At 31.8% G+C, this 26842-nt stretch overlaps 2 protein-coding genes across 2 annotated transcripts; one reads left to right on the top strand and one right to left on the bottom strand.

The window, feature by feature from the left end:
* On the bottom strand, window positions 757–2619 carry LOC109347909 (late embryogenesis abundant protein 3-like). Its single transcript, XM_019588023.1, has 2 exons — window positions 2177–2619; window positions 757–1082 (listed from the first exon to the last, which is right to left on the bottom strand). The coding sequence occupies exons 1-2, from the start codon at window positions 2510–2512 to the stop codon at window positions 909–911; spliced, it is 510 nt and encodes a 169-aa protein (XP_019443568.1). The 5' UTR covers window positions 2513–2619; the 3' UTR covers window positions 757–908.
* LOC109347022 lies at window positions 22981–23787 on the top strand. Its single transcript, XM_019586754.1, has one exon. It carries the CDS (start codon window positions 22981–22983, stop codon window positions 23785–23787), a length of 807 nt encoding a protein of 268 aa, XP_019442299.1.

Genomic DNA, 26842 nt, shown 5'->3' with positions numbered 1-26842 from the left:
ATTTGTTTATAATTGGCTTGTCTTGATGTCTAAATTATTCCAAAACTAACATAAGATACTTGTTATTTTGAGTCATGATTTCTATATCATCATTCATATATGATTGAGACAAATAAATATAATACTTGCTTGAAGACGGACAAGGTATAAGCTTAAAGAGATTTCATGAGTGTAAAATTATGTTACATTGCATTACATAATAATTTTCTTGAGGGGATTTGATGAGTTTAAAATTATGCAAACTGAGTATCAGAGTATGAGATTAAATGCCTACATAGTAATTTTCTTAAGGTGGATATTTAGCTGAAAATAAAGTTATTTATAATGGTGTGAAATTTTAAAATGGATAGGTTATTCAGGATTGGGAAAAATTAAAAGAATCCGACTCTATTTAATGATAGAAACTGGAGAGTGAAACCCACTCAATTTTCCTCAGTTATACCCACTAATTTAAATTGCAAACCACTTCACTTTAATAGGCCACAATACAATTGCAATAATCACTTAAATGTATCACACTGCAATTGAGTAATTCCACATCAAAATAAAACAATTAGTCAGACTGTAAGGCAATGTGTCTAATCACATTATATTAGATTATATCACATCAAATTCAAAAATATTTTTTAATCACAAAATAATTCATACCAAAATAATTACAATCATTGTGACTACAACTATTACCACAAACATAGTTATATAAATTATGAAATCATTAAAAAATTCAAATAAATTCAATTACACAAATCGTTCAAATAAGATTAAGCAACAAATATTAATTAATTTTTCTTCTTCTTAGGATAAGAAATGTTCTAAGAGTGTGACTTCCCCGTCCAGAGTTATTATACTTTCTGGTTTCAAAAGGTGAAAAAACAAATATAAAACTGTAAAACATTCCTCTTGTGGCTTCAATTCTGTTGATTCAGGTTGGCTGCGGTGACCATAGACGCTGCCACTCCTCCAGGTTCGGAGTTCAGTTGCGCTGCATCTCCTAGTCGTGGAGACTGCACCTCCGCGTCATACACCGCCTCCGCATCTTCCTTTGTTACCGCCTTGTCCATTGGCAGCTTCCCGGTGGCATCCTGTAATCACTCAAATTCCAGTCATACATATAGACAAATATCACTTTCAAACTTAACCAAATACATCTGTAACAACCAAGTCTTGATGAAGTTAACGACACTTCTCATTAACAAAACATATTCTTCTTTCACAAATTGGAAGAGCCACAATTCAGTAGTTACTGAAAAAATTAATCAAATGACAAATCATTGTTATAGTATCTATGTAGTTGTAAACACTAAAACATCATGGTTTTAAAGGTGGACTCTCCACCAATGCCTACCATGTATGCAATGAAATTGGATCTATATGGTAATGGAGATCACCTATCACATTGTATCTTAATCTAATTAAAAATTGTCATATACTTCGAAATAAAAATATAAAACAATAAATAAATTTTTTATATTATTTAGCGAAATTTAATTGGTCAAAAAGACAAGGACGAAAATATTTGGAGGACAAAATATCATGTTCCTTATGTTATATAGGGAGAGGAGTTTAACTCCTGTAGGATGGGCTAGGATGCCCAGATTTTAACTGGTCAAGAAAAAAATTAAAGTTTCATATTGATTATTTTCTTGAATTAAATAAAATGAAAAATATATAATTTTATATATCCCCTCACATGTACGGAAGTATCTACAGTTCTTTTAGTATCCAATAATGTCTCATACTAATAAAAAGATGTCATTTAATTAGCAAATAAAAATTATAAAATAATATTTTATATTATTTAATATAATTATTTTGGATGGAACATGATTGATTTGGAATCAAAAATCTCTGTTCCTCAAGGATATGGGGAGATGTAGCCTTAAATTTTTCAAAGGAAATAGATTTGAAATAAAAAATTATAAATCATCAAATTAATGTACATCTTGTATTTAGTAATAGAGAGAATTCCATTTAGTATCACATAGTCTGGTTCCCAAATCTTTTAGACAAAAATGTTATCACAATTTAAATCTTGATCATCATATCAAATTGGATATTGTATCACCTATGACATCAATAAGTGCCTCTAAATCACAATGAGGTAGATACTAAATCACAATAATTTAGATGTAAATATTAGATGTAATATAAAGGCATAAAATTATTCTGTTCTTACAGTTAGCACATCGGAAAGTCTTGTCATCTCTTCACGGCGCGTGACATGGCTGTTCTGAGTCGCAGCTGATTGCGCCGCCGCGCCCACACCACCTGGCCTTATGTTCTTCTCTCCAGTGGCCCTAATCTCAGCGGCACTGATGGCAGCAGCATCGCTCTGGTTCACCGGTTTATCTCCGACCGATGTGATAACTGCTTCGAGAGCTTCTCCGATTGTTATGGGATCGCCATCAATGGCAGCTGAACCATAACCAGTGGCCACCATGGGCGCGTCATGATCCACGTGCTTTACTGGTTCATGATGTGTAGGCTTCTTAAGCTGGCCGTGACCGCTCATGTTTACAGAATTACAGGTAAAATGGTTTTCGTCAGTGAAACAATGTGGGGCTATTCAAGTTAGCATGAGATGCGTTTGGTTATGACTCGGTGATAAATATGCTATTAAGACCATTATTTGTAGGGAAATTATTTATGAAAATTCTGTTGTATATTTTGTACAAACATTACATAATATGAATATGTATCATAAAAAGTGTTTTAAAAATAAATTAATGTATTCTACATATACATAAATAATAGTTTTATTTATATACTAACAAAATCAATTTAAGACCATTATTTGTAGGGAAATTATTTATGAAAATTCTGTTGTATATTTTGTACAAACATTACATAATATGAATATGTATCATAAAAAGTGTTTTAAAAATAAATTAATGTATTCTACATATACATAAATAATAGTTTTATTTATATACTAACAAAATTAATTTAACTAATACACTTTTTATGCATTTACACATTTTTTGGGTACCTTATTATAATTTTTATATAACTAAGGTAACATCTCACCTTACATATAAGTAATGAATTAATATATTAACTATCTCTTTTAATAAGTATTTTAATAAGTATTGTTATCTGTAATTGAATTCTTAGATCTTTTTCATCTATCTGAATTCTAATAAAGCTCACACTAATAAACCAATATGCTAACTTAATATGTATAGGGCAAACTTTATGTTTTTACAACGTTCCAAAATATAGTTAAATATTATATTCAATGATCTCTTTAGATCACAATGAATTCAAACATACTTGTTATTAATTATAATTCTAAAATAACAAAAAATGTAATTTTTATTTAACATTAGTTTTTCTATTCAATTAAACTCGATATAACTACCTTATGTATATCATTTCAATATGTAAACCATAAATATTTCCGCTAAATGTTCAAGTCATCATTCACAAAAAAGAATATGTTCAAGCCAGATGTTCAAAAAGTATTTTCAAAATATTTATGGTGCATGCAAACGTTGACAACACGACATGTTTAAGGTGTATGTGTTATCTGTATCGGGACAAAAGGTGAACGTGGCATCTGGTTTTGATGCCACCGAAGAATTCTGTTCAGTGTTGTCTGACTGCTTTATAACCATACACGTTGAATGTAGAGGTAGGTTAACTTGCAGTCTAGCACTACTTTGTCATTGTAAAATCATCTTCTTTTGTTTCCTGGTTGGGGAATTGGAAATTCAATCAATTTTATTTTTCATGGGTGTAATATTTATGATCTATTAGGATAAAGATTCATATAAATATATTATATTATTTATTAGTTAAAAGCTTAAAATCTATGCACTATTAATGTAAAGTTTTTTGTATGGTTAATACATTATTTATTATTAATTTGTATTACTTTTATTTGAGAGTCAGTGTAGTTTATATATAAATGGTGGATGGTTTGTTGACAGTGTAAAAAATACTTACAATGTGAGTATATGCATATTAAATCCTATCAGATATTTGTATTATTTTTTGAAGAATCAATAATAATTAAAAATAAATGATAGATGGTACAATGACAATGTATAAAATTCGTACATAGTATTTACATTTTTTTTTCTTTTCTTTTATACGACAACCGACAATAACAGATATTTATGGCATACAACAAAATTTTAATTTCAATTACTATATTTTATATGATGGATATATGTAAAAATAACAATGTGGATGAATTATAACTATATGATAAATTTGTAAATTAGATTATATATAATTTTAAGGGAATAAAAATATAATATATATACATAATGTTTATTAAAAATATAAATTCATAAATATGTATTACTTATCATTGCTTAATATCTTTTTGATCAGCAAAAATAATTTCTATTTTTTTGTACTATTAAGAGTATCCCTTCATTTTTTTTGCGTAATGAATTAATTTCTTTCAGGGTGCATGGTTTTCCTATTAGAAATTCATAATTTCTACTTAAGGTAAACATCATATGTTTAATACAATTATATTGATTATTTATTTTAGGGTTACAAAACAAATGATCTAATTTATAACAACTCATAGGACTTCTAAAATTGATAATGAATATGAGTTTAATGAGTGGATACACAAACAGTTGACCAATACTACATAAGAAATGATTATGGTCCCCAAGATACCAAATCACAAATAGTTTTCACCTCTCCCTATCAGAGAGAAAACTAATATCCCAAAAGGAATTAATGATTTGGTTGAGGACGATTGTCATACGAAAACTCTCTTAAATGTATATCGAAGGAGTAGATCAGAGAGCATGAATTCAGGTATGACTTTGTATCCTTATTTTATATTACGTGTGAGAATCATGAGATTCAAGATCCTAGGATTGATATTTCACCAATCATCATAAAATTTCTAATAAGTGATATCAGAGCTTTAAGTTCTAAATTTTATTGTTCTTCATTAAAGATGTTTTCCCCAATTTTTATGAACCATAATTTTTTAAATTTGGCAATTTTTATACTTCCGCTATTGGTTATGAAAATTAAGTATTTATGAATAATGAGGATAACTTTTATTTGCTTCTGCGTATATGAATTACGAGTAATTTGTATAATAAATCATTGCAACATGTGTTGATATTCAGATCTGTGCATGAACATTGCATTAGCTTTGACGACTCTGTTATACAATATGTATATTATATGTGCAATAGTGCCTTACTGTTGGACATTGACTTTTGTCACTTTACAATTTTGCAATTTACTGAAATATATGTATAAGGTATATATGAGTTAAGTAGTGTTTTTTCTTTTATACATATACAATATGAAATTCATGGTTTTGTAAATATATTGCAAATTAAAATATACATATATACATATGTAATTGTTTCCAGCTTGAGGTTGTTATGATGTCAAAAATTACTGATTAAAGTTAATATATATATATATATATATATATATATATATATAATGGTTATGGTTAATGCTTAAAAATCATATATACTTTACTACGTTAATGTGTGAAAGTGTATATATATAGTGTTACATAGATGTTTTAAGATATGCATGATCATATTAGATTTGAATTTTTTTAAAATGATTTGCCTATATCTTTTTATTGCCTTCACTCTCGATCTAATTTGTATTTGATTAAGATTGCATCCATTTTTATGTCTTGATGTATATGTAATATATCTTTTTTGATTTGAAATTATATTATTGGATTAGATTTGTTAATCATAAAATATATCAAATCTGAAGGTTATAATTCCAAGATCATAATTTTTTTACAATGGACCCATATTGTTTTCCTTTTGTCTCCTAATTATTTTTGAATTAATTGCTGCAATATGTTGTCAAAGTAACCTCTATTATGGAAATTGATTAAGATTACACATAGGAGTATGAGATTATCTATGTGAACTGTGTTGGGTCCAAAGAAATATACAATTTGACCAAGTAATAACATATATGTAATGATAAATAAGTAACAATTATAAAGTTTTTCATGTGAGTAATAGTTGATTGACATAACTAATTGTTAATATTTAATATTTGATCATTGTATTGAGAGTACCACTTACAAATTAATTTCTCTACCTAAAGACTAGAAATTGATGGTGTGTTATGTATCATTTGATGAGTCTATTATGTGAACATGTCTTGTTTTATATATATTATCTGACTTGTTTGTTTAAATGATTGCAACCTTTATAGTTTGTTGCATTGGTTGGTGGCTGATTGCATTATTAAGTGGTTGCTATTGTTGAAACATAGCTTGTGTTTGGACAACTTGTCCTACCATGTTTAATCATGTATAAAATGGTAATATTTTGTTTATGGAAAATTCAAAAGGACCATCACTGAAATTCGAAATGCACTCGTCGTGATGAGAATGATACAATGCTACCAATAGGCTATAATGAATATATGTATTTGTATGTAAATATAAATATTATATGTTTTGGATTAAAGTTATGTTGAATCAAACTCAACTAAATAATTTTTTTTATTTTAGAAAATAAAATTGTTTGACATTTTAAGTGAACCTATTCAACAAGAAGTTGCCAAAGTGACATATTTTTTTGTGAATTGTTTATAATAAATATCAAATGAAAGTGCATATATTATCTATGCGAGTATTAAACGGTCTAAAGGAAGAGTATTATTTGGCCAGATTAAATACACACATGTGATGGTAAATATGTGATTATTATAAAGTTGCATATGTGAAAGATAAATCAGTCCAAAGAAGAGTTTATTATTTGACAGACATTATGATCAATGTTTGACCATTACAAACAAGAGTATCATTAGTGATTGGTATGAAATATCAAGCCAATTTATGTTTACATTTTATGCGAATAGTGATCATCCCAAAGGAAGTTTACAATTTGGCCCAAATTATAAACATACTTGTAGTAATAAATATGTGATAATCATATGATTTTCATGTGAATAGTACGTTGGTACAAAGAAATGCTTATTGTTTGACAAGACTGATTATCAATGTTTGATTACTACATTGAGTGTATCACTTTCAAGTTAATATTTTTGTCCAAAGACTGAATATTAATATTGTGTTAGGTAACTCGTGATGTGTCCCACAATCATTTGAATTTAAGTATTAAAGTTGAACGTAAGTTTATTTGCAAGAATGATTGCAATTTGTTTTATTCTCTTACTAGTGCTGTAAATATTTATGCTTAAATTCAGAACATCCCATTGCTGAATGAGACAAACTTTAAGGTCTGGAAGGAAGTTGTAGAATTTATTCTCGGTTGTGTGGATTTGGATTTGACACTTTGTGTGGAGAAATCCATTTCTACTGCAGAAAACCTCGATCAGACTAAAATTGAGAAATGGGAACGCTCTACCCGAATGTGCCTAATTATCATGAAACGCTATGTTCCATATGCATTTTGGGGCTCTGTCTCTGAGGGTCAAAGTGCAAGGAAGTTCCTTGAAGAAATAGAACAATTCTTTGCCAAAAATGAAAAGGTGAGACAAGTAGCCTTTTGGCTAAACTCATCTCCATGAAGTATAATTGCAAAAAGAACATAAGAGAGTATATTATGGAGATGTGTAATCTTGCATCCAAAACTCAAGTCACTTCAGTTAGAGCTTGGTGATGACTTGCTCGTGCACTTGGTTTTGATCTCATTTCCTGCATACTTTGGGTCATTCAAAGTGAACTATAACACTCAGAAGGAAAAAAGGTCTCTCAATGAGTTTATATCACATTATGTGCTAGAGAAAGAGAGACTATAGAGAGATAAGACTGAAAGTGCTCATTTGACTATAACCTCTCAAAATAAGAAAAGAAAGAACAATAAGAATGTTGTGAAAGGGCTATTGGGGTTTTTCCTGAGAGAATATGGAATTGTTCTGCAAGACACTATGCTAGGCAAACCTAGCGTGAAGGGTGTTGCTGAACGATGAAACCAAACTCTTAGGATATGGTGAGAAGTATGATTAATCATTTTTCCTTACCCGGGTCTCTTTAGGGAAGTTGATAGGGATAATACTATAATTAGACCTGCCATTATACAAGTGTATGTTAGGCGTCAGTTTAGAGGGAACAAGGATAACTAATTGTATGTGAGCAGTTATCTTTTATTAAATAAGAGACAGTTTAGTCTCATTAGGTTAATTGGGAAGTTACTTGTTTGGTGGAACTGATTCAATGGAGAATTAGGAACTGGTTCATTAGGAATCAGAAAACATTCTATTATGTTCTTCAGATTCTGAGAGAGTTGCTTGTGAATTATTGTGTTCTTCTTCCTATTCGCTATACTAGTTCTATCATTTAGTATCAGAGCACCGATCCCGGTGCCCTGAAAACCCCACGTGATTCTTGTGTTGCGTATGAAGACAAGGAGCATGGCGAGATCTTTAGATGATTGGGAACAGGAGCGCGAGGAGTTGTTCACTCGTCTGGAATTGAACGAAGCCAGAACCAAGAAGATGGAGGATCTTCTTGCAGCGGTCGCTGCGAAATTAGGGGTTCGCCAAGGAGAAATCCTTAACAGCGAAGAAGGGGAAAATAGTTGGGAGTGAGAGCCAACCAAGGACAGAGGTCGTGATAAATGGCGTAAGTTGGAGATTCCAATTTTTGTGGGAGACGACACTTATGGTTGGACATATCATTTGGAGAGGTATTTTGTGTTGAAAGGCGTTACCGACGAAGAAAGGATGCAAGCGATATTGGTAGCATTAGAAGGCAAAGCCCTCAGTTGGTTTCAGTGGTGGGAAAGGTGCAATCCAAATCCTACTTGGGAGGGGTTCAAGTTAGCAGTGATTAGGAGGTTTCAGGCGTCAATGATACAAAATCCCTTTGAGTTGTTACTATCATTGATGCAAACAGGGACAGTGGATACATTTGTTGAAGAATTTGGTAAGTATGTTGGAGCATTGAAGGAGATTGATCAAGACTTTGCTAAAGGCATATTCTTGAATGACTGAATGGAGGAGATACAAGTTGAGGTGAGATTATATGAACTTCACACTCTTTCAGAAGTTATTTAGAAAGCGATTATGATTGAACAAAAAAATTTGGTTCTGAATAAAAAGAGTAGTGTTTCATACAATAAATCTAGTGGATTTTCCAAAAATACTCCTTATAGTAAGAGTGTAACTATAGAAGTTAAGACTTTTGTTGACAAGAAGACTGAGAATTCTAGAGTAGGAAGCACGGTGAATGGTTCTAGGACTGGTAGTACAGCAGAAAGTTCCAGAAACAGAGGGGGGGATTTAAGCACTTAACTAGTGCTAAAATGAGGGAAAACGAGAGAGGGTTTATGTTTTCGTTGTGATGAACCCTACAATAGGGAATACAAGTGTACAAATAAACAATTTAGGATGCTAATACTTGAAGAGGAGGAGGAAGAGGAGGAACAAGAAGTTGTAGATTTGGTTGTGGAGGGATTCAATTCACCGCAACTTTCATTATGTTAGATGGTTGGGTTGACATATACAATGTCATGGAAGATATAGGGCCAATTAAAGAACAAATCAGTAGTGGTACTGATTGATTGTGGGGCTTCCCATAATTTTATTGCAAAAGAACTAGTTGTGCAATTAAAGTTGTTGGTAGATGATACCCCTTCTCATGTGGTTGAGGTAGGGGATGGACATAAGGTGCAGCGTAAGGGCAAATGTTCTAATTTATTGCTCAAAATGAAAAACTTAGACATTGTGCATTACTTTTATTTGTCTGAATTGAAAGGAGTGGATGTAGTTTTGGGGTTGGATTGGTTAGCTAGCTTGGGGGAGGTCAAGGCTGACTTTGGAAAGCTAGAACTGATCTTGAAGCAAGGGGTTGAAGTAGATAAGATCATAGGGGATCCATCTCTCACAAAAACTGAATTATCCTATAGAGCCTTGATGCAAGTGTTCAGGAAAGAGGGCAGTGGATTTATTCTGCAATGCCATGCAGAGGAAACGTCCCAAAGGGGAGAGATAAATGTTCCAATAGAACTTCAGCAACTCTTAATGGATTTTAAAGGTATTTTCAGATCCTCATGGCCTTCCCTCTAATAGGAGGCATGATCATGCTATTCATCTTAAGGAAGATGCTGAAATACCAAATTTGAGACCCTACAAATATCCTCATTATTAGTCCATATTCATCTTGGGGGGAGTATTAATAGAGATAATACTATAATTAGACCTTCTATTAAACAGGTGTATGTTAGGCGTTAGTTTAGAGGGAACAAGGATAACTAACTGTATGTGAGCAGTTATCTTTTACTAAATAAGAGATAGTTTAGTCTCATTAGGTTAATTGGGAAGTTACCAGGAACTGGTTCATTGGGAATCAGAAAACATTCTATCTTTCTCAATATATGTATTTTTGTTTCAGTCAATGAAAGTTATTATTCTGTTCTTCTGAACCTAAGAGAGTTGGTTGTGAATTATTGTGTTCTTGTTCCTATTCTCTATACTAGTTCTATCACAAGCTTTAAAGACCACAATTTACATCTTTAATAGGGTGGCAAGTAAAGAAGTTAACAAAACCCATATGATATTTGGACTAATAAAAGATCAAGCTTAAAACACATGCACATTTGGGGTTGTCCAGATGAGGCGCGACCTTATAGGCCACATGAAAGGAAAATGGACTCAAGAACTGTTAGCTGCTATTATGTTGGCTATGTTGTACGCTCTCGAGGCTATAAATTTTATGATCCCATTTCAAGAATTTTTTTAGAAGGGAAATGCAAGATTTCTTGAGGATGTTGATTTTAGGAGGAAGAGAACATAAGGAATGTTGTCTTTGAAGAAGAACTTGTCACTAATGGTGAACAAGTTCTTGTACCTATTGTCATTCATGGGACAACTTGGGTAATAGAAGATAATGTTCAAAATATTGTTTCTGGTAATATACCAGAACAAGATAACAATGAGGTTCTCCCTCAAGTACCTATAGAACAAATTCAACAACCTAAAGAAGTAGAAGGGTCATTAAGGAGATCCACTAGAAAGAGGAGAAGTGCAATTCCTGGTAATTATAATATATTTCTTCAAGAACATGAGGATGACATCGAGTTAACATAGGATGGTTCATTGAACTTTTGTCAAGCCTTCTAACTCTCAAAAGTGGATCGATGCCATGAAGGATGAGATGAATTCTATGCATGATAATGACTTTTGAGATCTTGTCGAATTACCTGAAGGTGCGGAACTTATTTATTGCAAATGGATATTTAAAACCAAGAGGAATTCGAAGGGTAATATTGGCAGAGATAAAGCTCATCTACTTGCGAAAAGCTACACTTAGAAAGAAGACATTGATTATAAAGAAACCTTCTCTCACTATATTCGAAAGATTCTTTTTGAATAATAATGGCACTAGTAGCTCATTTTGATTTAGAGCTATATCAGATGGATGCTAAGACAACGTTTCTAAATGGTGACATTAAATAAATAATCTATATGATGCAATAAAAAATAAAGTTAATGATTGTGTGTACCATAGGCAAATAAAACTTTTAGAATATAATACCTTGAATATAATACCAAGAATAATATTTGAATACATAATACAAAAGAAGTTTCCTCAAGATTTTCCATTTCTAAATTCTTCATTAGAAATCTTTTAGTCTCATGCAATAGTCCCATATCACTTCTAGCAAACAATATACCACCGACATATAATATCAGAAATATAAATTTACTCCCACTAAACCTGTGGTACACGCACTCAACTTTATTTGCCGCAAAACCATACGAGTTAATAACTTGATGAAACTTGTGATTCCATTGACGATAAGCTTGTTTAAGGCCATGTATGGATTTATTTAATTTTCAAACCATTGACTTTGAGCCAACTGACATAATGTTTTCTGGTTGCACCATATAGATCGTTTCTTTAATGTAACCGTTTAGAAACACAATCTTAACATCCATCTGATGTAGCTCTAAATCAAATTGAGCTATCAATGTCAATATTATTCTAAAAGAATCCTTCGAAGATACTAGAGAAAATGTTTATTTATAATCAATATCTTCTTTCTGAGTGTAGCCTTTAGGAACTAGACGAGCTTTATACCTATCAATATTACCCTTCGAATCCCTCTTGGTTTTAAATATCCATTTGCAACCAATAGGTTTCGCACCTTCAGGTAATTAGACAAGAGCCTAAACGTCATTATCATGTATAGACTTCATCTCATCCTTAATGACATCGATCCACTTTTGAGAGTTAGAACATTTCATGGCTTGACATAAGTTCAATAGATCATCTTTTATTAACCTGATTTCGTTCTCAAGTTCTTGAAGAAATACAATATAATCATCAGGAATTGTGCTTCTCCTCTCTAGTGGATCTCCTTAATGATACTTCTAATTTTTGAGGTTTTTGAATTTGTTCTATAGGTACTTGAGGGAGAACCTCATTGTCTTGTCTTGTCTTCTATTACCGAAGTTATTCCTGAATGGTAATAGGCACAAGAACTTGTTCACCATTAGTGATAGGTTCTTCCTCAAAGACAATATTTATTATGTTCTCTTCCTTCCCAAAATAAACTTCCTTAAGAAATCTTGCATTTCCCGTCTCAAAAAGTATTGAAGTGGGAACATAACCAACAAAATAACAGCTAACTGTTCTTCAGTCCAATTTTCTTTCTTACAGCCTATAAGGTCATGCCTCATCTGGACAATGCCAACATGCAAGTGTTTTAAACTTGGTCTTTTATTAGTCTAAAGCTCATATGAGGTTTTAGTAACTATTTTACTTGGCATCCTATTAAGAATGTAAATTGTGGTCTTTAAAGCTTTCCCCAAAGAGACTCTAGCATGGAAAAATAACTAATCAGACTTCTCACCATATCCTTAAGAGTTCGATTTAATCGCTCAACAACACCCTTCATGCTAGGTTTGCTTGGCATAGTGTATTGCAGAACAATTCCACATTCTCTAAGGAAAACTCAAATAGCCCTTTTCACAGCATCCTTATTGTTTTTTCTTTTCTTATTTTGAGAGGTCATAGCTAAGTGACCACTTTAAGTCTTATCTCTCTACAACCTCTCTTCCTCTTGAACATAGTCCTTCTGAATGTTATAACTCACTTTGAATTGTGCCAAGTGTGTAGGAAGCGAAATCAAAACCAAGTGCACGAGTAAGTAATCACAAAGCTCTAACTTAAGTGACTTGAGTTTTGTTGTGAGATTAGACATCTTCATATTGTACTCCTTTATGTTCCATTTGCCTTTATACTTCATAGAGATGAGTTTAGCCAAAAGGCTACACGTCTCCGCCTTTTCATTTTTGGCAAAAAAAAAATTCTATTTCTTCAACAAACTTCCTTGCACTTTGACACTCAGAAATAGAGCCTCAAAACGCTTCTGAAAAAGAGCATTTCTTGATCATTACACACATTAGGTTAGAGCATTTCCATTTCTTAATTTTAACCTCATCAAAGATTTTCGGAGTAGAAATATATTTCTCCAGGTGAAGTGTCAGATCTAAATCCATACAACCAAGAATAATTTTTATGGCTTCCTTCTAGACCTTAAAGTTTGTCCCATTCAGCAATGTGATATTGTTGATTTGGGCATAAATATTTGCAGCACTAGTAAAAGAACAAAACAAATTTCAATCATTCTTGCCATTAAACTCACATTCAAATTTAATACTTAAATTCAAATTATGATGGACACATCACGAGTTACCTAACACAACATTAATATTAAGTCCTTGGATAAAATATTAACTTGTAAGTGGTACACTGAATGTAGTAATCAAATATTGATAATCAGTTCTATCAAACAATAAGTCTTTCTTTGGACGACTTATAATCATATAGAAAGTCTTATGATTATCATATATTTATTGCTACAAGTATGTTTGTAATTTGGGCTAAATAATAATTTTCTTTTGGGCCGATCACTATTCCCATAAAATGCAAACATACAATTTGTTTGATACTTTATATCAATTACTAATGGTACTCTTGTTTGTAATGGTCATACATTAATCATAATACATGTCAAATAATAAACCATTCTTTGGACTGATTTATCATTCACATATGCAACCTTATCATAATCATGTGTGTATATAATTCGGCCAAATAATAATTTTCCTTTGGGCCGATTAATACTCGCATGGATACATATCTGCATTAGCATTTGACATTTATTATAAACAATTCACAGAAAAGATATCACTTTGACGACTTCATATTCAATAGCTATCAATGCAATATAAATTATACATTATTTCTTCGAAAAGATATAATATTTGCAGTACTAGTTGTGCCTAAGAGTGGCCACAGGAATGCAATGGCAGCAAATTTTAAACCTTGAAGTGTCTTAAAAATAAGTAATATGAATCGATCAACCTCCCCCTTTGTGCCAACTGCAAACTATATGTCAACATGAATATTAAAAGGCCAAGAAAAACCATGTAGCAAGGTAAGTTTACCATAATATGAAAGTGTTACACAAAGCTATAAACTATTTGCCGAGTAAAATATGAAAACAGTATAATCTCAGCTTAACAAAGTTATGGAATAAATCTAAAGCATCGTATAATCTTTGCTTTTACTAAGAAGAAATCGAATGTCTTTACAAACACTTCTTCCACCAAGAATCCCTTGGACCTAGCTTTTAATAGATATCACACCACTTCTAACTAAGCACTCCCAAACAGACTTCTTCTTGGACCTCACCTCTAGCCTAGGATTTCTTCCTAAATTTCACTCTTATTCTAAGGTGATGCCTCACACCCCAAGAAACAAATTTACAACTCGATCGGTATATGTGTATAGAATTCTTCGCACCTATGATGTACTAATCGTACACTAAATTTAGAACCAAAAATTCATTTGATGAATCTCACAATCTAGATTATGAAGATGAATGATAATGAGATGCAAAGGCTTAGAAAATCTTTGAAAATGATGACTACAAAAATTGTTCGAATATTCATAAACTCTCTTAAGACAAAGGCGGAAGTATATGAGTCATCAACAGATGAATGAGAAAAAGAAGACATGGAGGACATGAGCATGCTGGTAAAGAAATTCAACAAATTTCTGAAAAGAAATAAAGGAATCAAGGCTGGACATTTAAAGAAATTCATCAAGGGTAATGAAGTTTCCACTTCAACTCAAAACTTCAACTATTTTGAATATGGAAAATCTGGTCACGTGAAGATGGATTGTACTATGCTTAAGAAGAATCCTTTCAAAGGGAAATCAGAAAAGAGGACCGGAAGACAGACCTACATTGCATGGGAAGACAGTGACATAAGTTCCACTTTAGAACTAAAGAATGAGGAGTAGACTCATCTATCCTTAATGGTGTCTCATCATTCTAATGATGAGGAGGTAAGTAAAAGTGAAGTTTTAGATAAGTCATTTTTTCTGATTTACAAATTGCTTTTAGAACCAGAGAAGGAGGAGTAGACTCATCTATCCTTAATGGTGTCTCATCATTCTAATGATGAGGACATAAGTGAAGGTGAAGTTTTAGATAAGACATCTTTTTGAAAATAAAGTTTCTACCTTGAGTCTAGAACTCAAGAACATAAACGAGGATAGTAAAAACATGGACAACTTGTTGAAAATTCCAAGACACTCCACCGATTATAGAGGTCTTAGTTTTTCAAAACCTTCTTCAAATAGGAAAAAGGGAGTGTCTACAAAAAATATTTTTGAAAAACAAAATATCCATACTCATCATATTACTAAATCTAGAACCAAGATACAAAAACACCAACCCATTTATACTTATTGTAAAAATCATGGGCATACACCTAACACTTGCGTGATTAGAAGATTTGGTGTACCCCTCTGTTATTTTAAGTGGATAGAGAAAGGTGCTAATCCTCTAGGACCCAAAGGCGGAGAAATTGAAAATAGATGATGCTTTACCTACACAAGAAGAGCATGTTTATTTTGATCTACCTAAAGAATGAAGAACTCATCGATATCATCCATCCTATTGAAAATATCATTGGTGATATAAGTAAGAGAGTTACCATTCACCTTAAGCTAAATGATGATTGTCTAAAAATGTCCTTCGTCTCTCAAGTTGAACCATCCAAGATTGATGATGCAATCGAGGATGAACATTGGATTTTTGCTATGCAAGAATAACTTAATCACTTTGAGAGAAACGAAGTTTATGAACTTTTTCATAGACCTCATGATTGGCATTTTATAGGAACACGTTGGGTCTTACGAAATAAATTAGATGAAAATGGTATCATCGTAAGAAACAATGCAAGAGTAGTAGCCCAAGGACTCAATCAGGAAGAAAGAATACATTTTGAAGAAACTTTTGCTCCAGTTGCTAGACTTGAAGCCATTAGATTATTACTAGCATATACATGTTCTTTGGATTTTTAGTTATATCAAATGGACGCAATGAGTGCATTTCTGAATAGTTATATTCAAGAAGAGGTGTATGTTGAACAACCTTCAGAGTTTGAAGATTACAAACATCTCTCTCATGTACATAAACTTAAGAAATCTTTGTAGGGGTTAAAATAAACTACAAGTGCTTGGTATGATCGTCTAACAAACTTCTTACTTGATAAAGGCTTTACCAAAGGAAAGGTCGATACTATACTATTTATTAAGAAAATAGATCATCATACAGTTCTTGTATAAATTTATGTTCATGATATGATTTTGGGTTCTACTAATGATCTCTTGTGTAGTGATTAAGGTAAAATGATGCAAGGGGAGTTTGAGATGTCAATGGTGGAAAAGTTAAATTACTTTATTGGACTGTATATCAAACAACTCAAGAATGGTTTCTCTGTAAGTCAATCTAAATACTACAGGGATTTTCTAAATCGCTTTGAAATAGATGACTGCAAACCAATTGTCAATCCTATGGGTTCTAGAACATACATAGATACTGTTGAAGCTGGAAAATGTGTTGATATCTCTAAGTATCGATGTATGATTGGTTCCCTACTTTATCTTACTAAAAGTATAGATGATATAATGTTTAGTGTTTTTCTTTGTGCATGTTATCAGTCAAAATCTAAAGAATCACATTTTACTATACTTAAAAGAATTATGAAATATCTTAAAGGTAAACCTGATGTTGGACTATGATATCCAAAAGGAAGTCTATGTGACTTAGTGGGATATTCAAATTCAGATTTTGTTGGATGCAAATCTGAGAGAAAACATAATAGTGGTACTTGTCATATTCTAGGAAATGCTCTAGTCTCATGGTCTTGTAAGAAACAAGTATGTGTTGCTCTAAGTATCGCTGAAGCAGAATATATAGCAGCACGTAGTTATTGTGCCTAAATAGTGTGACATGTGATCATGCAATACATAGTTTTTCAAAATATGTTACCTTTAATGCACAAAACAATGTATGTAGATGCATGTTCTTACTCATTGTATGATATCTAGATGTTATATCTCAATTTTAATCTTGTTTATTTTAAAATTCTTGTGAGATACCCACCTAAGTTTACCTAACCTAGACTCGATCTAATGCAATCATCTTAAGAATTCTAATAAAGTAAAACTAACAAAGCCCTAAGTCTATAGATGTGATCCTTGAGTCTTCGGCTTGTTGTTTGTTGTAAGATCTTCAAGCTTTCTTGTATGTCCACTGTCTTCCTCAAAACCAAGGTCAACGTCAAATATGCAAGTCTTGACTCTTTGCACTTTCAATTAGACGAGAATTAGACTTTTTTTATAAAACTTACTTATGCTAAACTTGCTTTTATATTTATATGTGTGCTTCATTATGTGTATCTTATGCCTACTTGTGAATATATTCGCTTAAAAATGCTAAAAAATTCATTTTCTAGGGTATGTAACCGATGACATTGTTATGTAACCAATTAATTTTTGGACAGAAGAAAACTATAACTGATTGCTAATGGACAGTAACCAATTACATTATCTAAATTTTTGAAAACTACGCAAATACACTTGATATAAATAATTACTCTACTTTGAATAACTGATTAGACTGCATGGTATTTAAGGAATTTTCCCACTTTTCAACTTCATCTTCTTCATTTCAAACTCTCTCAACTGTGGCAACCCCACTCCCACAAGCTCGAAAATCCTCCATTTTCAATTGTTTTGAGTGATTTTTGAAGCTATTCATATCACATTTTCATTTCCAAACACATTTCAATCCTCATTTTCGTGTTTGGTGGCTTAAATAAAAAAAATCCCAATATCTCAAAATCTCAAAACCTAATTTCTCAAACCTTCGAATTCTTGGCTTCATCTTCAAGAACCAAGAAGCAACGAACCAATGTGGCTCCAAGGAGGCAACAACCCTCTTCCGAGACTAATCCATTGGACTTGGCTCGACTTCTTGCAAACGAAGAACAACACAAGGTGCTCAGAGAGAATTTCATTTAGAGACCCATTTTTGCTTCTAAATTCTGTAAGTTACATTCATTTGAGTATGATGATTTCATTTCCGCCATCCTTCTTAGACAACAAAAATTGTTTAATCTATATAAAGTGCACTGTGAAATAATACCCAAAACATGTAAGGATATTTTACTGGAACTTGAATTTCAAGAAGAATAAACTCTAATCATTTGTCAAAGGCAAGGACCTTGCCATCGATTTTTGAACTTTAAGTTGAATTTGTAGTAATATACCACACATAGGGACTATAGTAGAATCAGGCTTACAATGTGATGACTAAGAAGGGTATGCCAAATATGATTTCTACTACTCTAAGTGTAGATATTCCAAGAGGGAAATTGAATTGTGTAAGCAAAGGGCCATAGGTGATACAATAAAAGTAGAAATATCCTTTCTGTTGGAAATTTAAACTTAGAGGATCGTTTGCTTCATTACTTTCTTAGTTAAATCATAGTTCCAAAAATTTCAAATCATTCTCAACTTAATGATATGGAACTACAATTGATGTATGCTTTTAAGAAAAATGTCTCAATGCTTGGGAAAATAAGATTGATGTGGATGCCATCCACAAAATGGGATTCTTTTAGGATACGACCAATATGATCTATAAGCATCATGGTGATCATCAGACTACTCAAGTTGAAAACCCATTGATTGACCCTCCTACTCAACAACTCTTTTTTTTTTATGTCATGCCATCATCAACTAGTTCCACGACATACAATCAATTGGTTATGGACGAGTTATTCTCACTCCGAGGCTACATCCCCTCTAGGATGGATGCTCTTGCTGCTGCAAATCAACAAGTCTAAATAGAACTTCGTCGACTATCTGATCGATTTGACTACATGGATTTGGATGTTGAATAGACTGATCAATCTAGGCTAGATTCTTAGAGTAGTTTTTGGTTAGGATTTATGTAGTTTATCTATTTCTTTGTTGTTATTGTTATTGAACTTGTTCGGATTTTATGTTGTTGTTTGTTATGTACTTTGTTCAACAATTACTTCATGTTTATGTATGAACATGCTATGCTATCATGCTATGGTATTTCAAGTTATTTAATTATCTTATAGCATTCCCAAAAATTAAGTTCGTCTGATTCATTCTAACCTTGGTTTTCAAAATAAAGTCAAAATATATCTTGTTACCATTTTCGTGTATATATATATATATATATATATATATATATTATGCTAGAAACCTTGCTTTTCCATCTTTTTGATGAAGTTGAAAGGGGGAGAAAAGTTGGAGTTTGTATTTTTCCGTCAACATTTATTTTAGGCACAAAACTTAAACACAAAGAGGGAGTATACAAGATAGGGAAGCATACTTAAAATCAAAACATGACATATCTCATGAAGTATGATGATTTCAGCAAACTCCAATTTCAAAAGGTGTTGGTATGTCATAAACAAAAAGGAAGTGATTGTGAAGAAGATCTTGCTCCTGATATTGCCACAGTATTGATAAAGACACCAAGATCACACAAAAAGAAGGAAAAAGGAAGAAGACATTGAAGACAAAAGAAGATCAAGCTTTAATTAGAGTCTAAGTCTTCAATGGGTACTTATATTCCTCACACTCCAATATAATTAGTAAGCAATGCTTAAATGAAAGTGAAAAACTATTTTTAAATGAAATTGAAAACTCTTAGTCAAAGTTAAACAAATTTCAAAAAGCTAAGTAATGGGTTACTTGACCTGAGTAAAATATTACTTGACCTGAGTAACAGGTCACTTGACTTTGGTAATATGTTACATGGACTGTGTAACAGTTGGTAACAAGTTACTATGACTACGTAACAAGTTACCTGACTAAGTAAATAGTTACCAAGCATAATTGACACAAAGTAACTGGTTAAATGAACAATTAATCGATTACATCTCTGGTGAGAAAGTTTGAGTAATAGATTACATCATCACCCCCCACCCCTCTTAGTTGTCATCTAATACTTATAGAAATGATATAACATTGCTATATTCAGACGTTAGAATGTTTTTAAAAAGAATATTGTCCCAAAAAGTTATAACATTGCAATCAACTTTGCATGCTTGATAGCCTAGTTTGCGCCTTGATCATCGCGTTTGTCAATATTGTGCAGGACATCAATATTTTTCGGTGATTGTGGCATGTATTGAACCAAGTCAAACTATAGTCTGACTCGATCGGTTTGATGCCACCCACCAATTGAGAAACAAATCAAAGATGGGCACGCACTCCACACCTTCTTATCTTGTTGGACATGACATGGGGATTCAAAATATTGTGTTAATTTGTAATATTAGGAGTTTAATATATGTTACTTCGTTGACGTCCATCTGAGCTATGTATGACCTGTATCCTGCCAAATCTCCATGTAGAATTCCTTGAAAGTTACATTTTCTAACACCCTGCCTATATAAAATTGATATTAATTATCATGGAAAATGAAAGAAATTACTTAGAAATAAAATTTATGTGTAGCAAGAAATATATATTACCTTGAAGCAAATGGATAAGTAGGTAGAAGATTCAGTCTAGGTGTAACGAAAGGTAGGCGATACCATGCCCAAGATTATAAAAGTAGGAAGCAGTCACTCATGACCCTCACATTTGGTTTTGTAGCCCTACACAACTCTCTATTGAAGTTAGCCAAACAAGCTAAACCTCAACTATATCGGTTAACTTTTGTTAGGTCCCAAAATATAGGTAAGTACATTAAATATACTCCACTATTAGATTTATCGGGTACCAACTCTCCTCCAATAATGCAGAGGATGCGTGTCCTACAATATTGTTGTAGTTATAGTTGTGTAGGTTGAGACGGCATGTGCCTAAAGTTTTCATTTAACCAAGTTAACTTTAACTCACACTCCCGCATATCTATTCCCTCAATTTGAACATTCTCAAAAGGTCCATATACAGTTCGTTCCAATAAAAAAAGTGAGTCTCGCTATCGGTAGACCATTAACACTAACTCTCACTTAGAGTGAAACATCTTCCATTGTAATGGTGCGTTCATCACATGGAAGATTAAAGGTGTGAGTCTCGGGCTTCTATCTTTCAACCAGAGTAGTAATTAAAGATGGATCTATGTTATAAGATCGGAGGCGAGATATTTGTAAAAATCGGTGAGCTTTAATAGATCTTCTAATAATAGTTATTCTCTAATAAAATTGACATGTCTGAATTTAATCTGATTTTTAGTTGGGTCGTGTAAAAAAATATAAAAAAATTAAACTTATTAGAAAATATAATTTTTTCTGTATGATAATAAGTATAATATGAGTAACAACTTTCAAAATGTACAAAATGATCAAAGTAGGGCTCTAACCCACATCCTTCTTCTTCATATTTTAACTTTTTTTACCATTTGTGCCAAGTGAATTTTGTTAAATTAACGTACTAATTATTTGAATAGAAATGTAATCTGAACGAAAAATACGTGTAAAAATTTCCAATGGATGAATGAAGGAGGTAGGGCTCAAACACACCTCCTTGTTCATATTTTATAGTCTATTTACCATATGAACCAAAGTCATTTTTTGTTAAAATTAGCTTACAATATTTTTATATAGAAATGAAATCAGATGGAAAATAAGTTAAAAGAAGTAAAAATATTTTGATCGGGTTCCAACCCACTATGACATGTGGGTTGTGGCTTTGAGACACTATTTTGTAAAAACCGGTTCGTGTCGGTTAGTTCAACTGGTAAATCGGTAAATCGACCCTAATATTGCTACGATATAATAATTATATCGGTCATATAATTATACTGGCTAAAATCGGTCTTACCAGTCGGTTTTCAATTGAACCGTATCGGTCATATTGGCTGGTTTTATTTAAAATTAGTTTTTTAATAAATATAAAAAAATTATTGATTTTTCAACATTATTGCTAATATATTATATATGTATATCAAATTTTTCTAATGTGCTATTTAATTAGTGAATCATCTGTTGAATCGCGATATCACTATACTAGTACCATAACTGATTTGATATCCGGTACAGTATTAATAACATTGCACTGTATTGACCACAAATAAAGCTTTATTATTCATAAGAATATGTTATTTTCTATTTTATATATAATACCACATTAAAGTTATATTTATTAGCAAATATAATATGAGTTAAAATTTTATGCTTTAGTATGATAATTTTTACATGATCAATTAATATTTTCCACACGGTTAGAAAATTATATAAATGATAATTAAAATATAAATTATATATAATAGTATGATACATAAATTATATAGAAATTCCTACACTATATAGATGTTAAACTAATTTTTTGTGTTGATAAATTAGTGAACATATTAAAGATATATGATAGGTTATTTTGGAAGATGATAGTTGGTTAGAAAGTTAGGAATTAGCAAGTTAGGTTTATGTTAGTTACTTGCTTTACAAGCTTTCTTTCATTCTTTTCTCTTGTATAAATAAGTCATATTGACTCACTTCTTATTCAATCAATTCAATTCATTCAATGAGAATATTATCAATCTTTGTTTCTCATTCTTCTTTCTTTAAGCTTCTTTAAGCATTCTTTTATACACTTCTTGATTCATCAAGAAACTTTCTTTTCATGGCTCTTACCACATTTTAACATGGTATCAGAGCTCTTCTAAGAGCTCTGTTACATTCGAGATGTCTCATTCATTACTTTCTACAACATCTCTCAATCCACATATGGATGCTACACAAGATCCTTACTATGTGCATCCATCAGATAACCTGGGGATTGCACTAGTTTCACCTCTTTTGGATGGTGAAAACTATCACCAATGGAGTAGGTCCATGAGAATGAGCCTTATCTCCAAACAAAAATTCGAGTTTATGGATGGAAGCATTCAAATGCCAGCAAAGGATGATCCAACCTTCAAAGCTTGGGCGAGAGCAAACAATATGGTCGCATCTTGGATCATAAGATCAGTTTCCCCATCCATTTCACAAAGTATTCTTTGGATTGACAAAGCACATGAGATTTGGGAAGAACTCAAAGAAAGGTTCTCCCAAGGCAATTTTTTCAGGATAGCAGACCTACAAGAAAGCATAACTAATTGCAGGCAAGGAGATCTTAGTGTTAGCAAATATCACACTGAGATGAAGACACTATGGGATGAATTGGAAATTTTCAGGCCCATTGCCAAGTGCAACTGTGACAGTGAAAGATTCAGAATTGGGGACAAAGTTATCAGATTTTTAAAAGAATTGAATGATTCATACTCTAGTGTGAGATCACAAATCATGTTAATGGAACCCCTTCCAAACATGAACAAAGTACTCTCACTGGTGATTCAGCAAGAAACTCAAATATATGGCAGTGAATCAGAGGCAAAGACAATGAATGTTGGAACTAACTGGAAGAAGAACACACCATATAGCAAAGATGCAGGTCAAGCTAACAAAGGATTCACCAAAGGAAATCAGAATTCGTACAACAAAAGCCCCTAGAGCAAGTCATCGAATTCAAACAAGTTTTGCACTCATTGTAAGAAACCAGGACACACTGTTGAGAATTGTTACAGAATTCATGGATTTCCTCCTAACTTTCTAACCAACTATCATCTTCCAAAATAACCTATCATATATCTTTAATATTCTTCATCATTTACCCCTCTTTCTTATTCATCATAGAAGCATCTCATTAGGATTAAGATTTTGATCTGTTCTCTCTCTTTCATCATCAATGGTTGGTTCGCTTCTGTCCATAATGGTTAAGCTCGGATATAACTTCTGTCATGGATGGTTAAACATTGGATGGGTAGCTTCTGTCCATAGTGGTTAAGCAAAGATATAGTTTCTGCTATGGATGGTTAAGCGTTTGATGATATAACTTCTGTCATGGGTGGTTAAGCGTTGTCACTACTTCAAATCAAGCTTCAAATCAATTTCAAGTTGGAGAGTAAAAATTTTCACTCACCAGCTTGAGGGGGTATTAAAGATTGTGATAGGTTATTTTGGAAGATGATAGTTGGTTAAAAAGTTAGTTACTTGCTTTACAAGCTTTCTTTCATTCTTTTCTCTTGTATAAATAAGTCATATTGGTTCACTTCTTATTCAATCAATTCAATTCATTCAATGATAATATTATCAATTTTTGTTTCTCATTCTTCTTTCTTTAAGCTTTCTTTTATACACTTCTTGATTCATCAAGAATCTCTCTTTTTATGACTCTTACCACATTTTAACAGAACACTTGCAGAAAATTAAGTAAAGTACAAGTGTACTTGACCAAATCAACTAAAAACTATACGTAAGAAAAATTGTTTACAATACAATAATATATAAATGCAAATGAAAATATTGAAATAAACTAACCAAATAATGGATCATAGATGACTTATGTTGGTCTTGTAACGTTAGTAAGATTGATTCTACCATTTCAGTTGAAGGTATATATGAAGATAAAAAAAGTTTATTGTCAATGTAGAAAGTTAGTTGAGAATATAACAGAAAGTAGGTTATAATTGTTGATGAAGAATTATTGAAAGTGTTGTTAATTTATAGAATAGTAGTATAATAGTTTATTGAAAGTTATATTCCATCATTTATGTAGGCTGTACCTGAAATTGGAATAGTCCAATCATAGTCAGTCTGAGTCCACGTTTTTTACGAGACCAGCTTGCAAAAAAGCTTGCAAAGAGCCTACACGTCGTTCACTCGTTGACCGACTTCTGACTGGACTGAAGTCTGTATGGGCGAATAAGACTTTTGGTCATTCTGACGTTGTCATTGCGTGAACCCGAATGACTATTATGGTTAGCAGAATGTATGAGGAAAAAATATTATATTATCTTCATTCGTAGAGTTTCCAAGATCTATGAATCATGAGATAAGTGTGGTAAACAAGTAAGTGGTTTTAGTGATAGTTTGTCTAAATCATACAAGTGTTTGGAAGGAGCACATATAGAGTGAGAGAAATTCATGAATAACAATTTCGTCAATGACATGTATAACCAACTTATTACCAATGACGGAATGAACTTAGATGGAGATGCACATATAGGTGGTCATTAAGTGGCGGATCTTGATATAAACTTTAGGAGGGGCAATAATATTTAATTATAATTTATAATTTAAATTGAGTTAGTTAATGGTAAAATTTTCAATTATTTCCTTTCCAATATTAATCACTATGTTGTTTGTAATAAATTCGTCTTTTATCTTCCTACCTAATTTTGTTTGGTTGTTTATATTCTTGAAAATGATATTTAATTATTAATGTTAGCTCAACCACAATAGTTAAGATAAGATAAATAATTTGATATAACAAGATATGACTAACAATATATGGTTGAGAATTTTAAACTTGAATGACTAACAACATCAAGAGTAAAATGTTGAAATTGACATCTCAAACTAATATTTTCTTGCTCATTAAAATCGATAACATATAATTGTTGGACAAAAATACATATATTATCAATATTAAATGAATTCTTAGAATATATATTATCAATAGTGTATAATCTATTAACAAGGCGTTAGTCTAGTGGTGTAAGGCCCTAGGAGGAACAATTATAAACTTCGAAAGAGATTAGTTACTTACCCAGAAGGTAAGAGATATCATTGATAGTAACAAAAAAATACATACACAATCTCTTTCGTTATGTGTAAAATGGTTTCGAATTCAAATGAAATTATACTATTATAAACAACATTATCATTTACGTATGTAAAAGAATTAGATCAGTTATGTATAATTTTTAGAAGGACACACAAATTGGACTATATTTATTTATCAAACTACAAATTAAAGAAATATGTGAGTTCGAATGAGTATCTTCATACAAATGTCATTTGGGCTTAGGTAAATGGAATGTATGTGTTTTTCCAAAAAAATGTATTACTCTATGTGTTATTTGTTATGATTGACTAAAAAATATTTTATAATTTAAAATTTTAATAATTAATTATTTTTCAAGTAGCACGTGAATTGACACATTTTGTGGGACAAAAAATACATTCTAGTATGTAAAAATTCAAGGGGGCAGGAGCCCCCACCTGCCCCTATAATGATCCGCCACTGGTTTGGAAGTAGCACATATAGAGTGAGAGAAATTCATGAATAACAATTTCGTCAATGACATGTATAACCACCTTATTACCAATGATGGAATGAATTTAGATGGAGATGCACATATAGGTGGTCATCAAAGTGAATTATTACTGGAACCAATCTCAGTACAATATTGTGATCCGTATATGGATGGTGCATTTATTGGTTTTTGTTTGTATGTAATAATAATGATTTTAAGTTGATATTTAATGTGTAAGTTTATATTATAAGATTTGACAATGTAAGATTTCCCGTATATTATATATTCAGTTTCAGAGAATTTGAAAAAAAAATTATATTGCTTTACTTTGTGTAATATTTGTAAGATATTTATTATAGTTTAAAAAATTAATTAGGAGGTATTATTTTACTATGTAACAAAAGACGCACAACACACTACATAAATGCCTCTCAATTAATGTTCTTCTCCTCACACCCCACACAAAT

This window comes from Lupinus angustifolius, chromosome LG05 (genome assembly GCF_001865875.1).
Source record: "Lupinus angustifolius cultivar Tanjil chromosome LG05, LupAngTanjil_v1.0, whole genome shotgun sequence".
Lineage (NCBI taxonomy): Eukaryota > Viridiplantae > Streptophyta > Magnoliopsida > Fabales > Fabaceae > Lupinus > Lupinus angustifolius.
Note: the sequence above shows the minus strand (reverse complement) of the source record. Positions and strands in the feature narration are given on the sequence as shown.

Coding starts and splice junctions, on each gene's coding strand:
- LOC109347909 (XM_019588023.1), bottom strand. CDS start 2,512: ATGAGCGGTCACGGCCAGCTTAAGAAGCCTACACATCATGAACCAGTA. Junction 1,083..2,176: donor GACTTTCCGATGTGCTAACT/GTAAGAACAGAA, acceptor GAGTGATTACAG/GATGCCACCGGGAAGCTGCC.
- LOC109347022 (XM_019586754.1), top strand. CDS start 22,981: ATGTCTCATTCATTACTTTCTACAACATCTCTCAATCCACATATGGAT.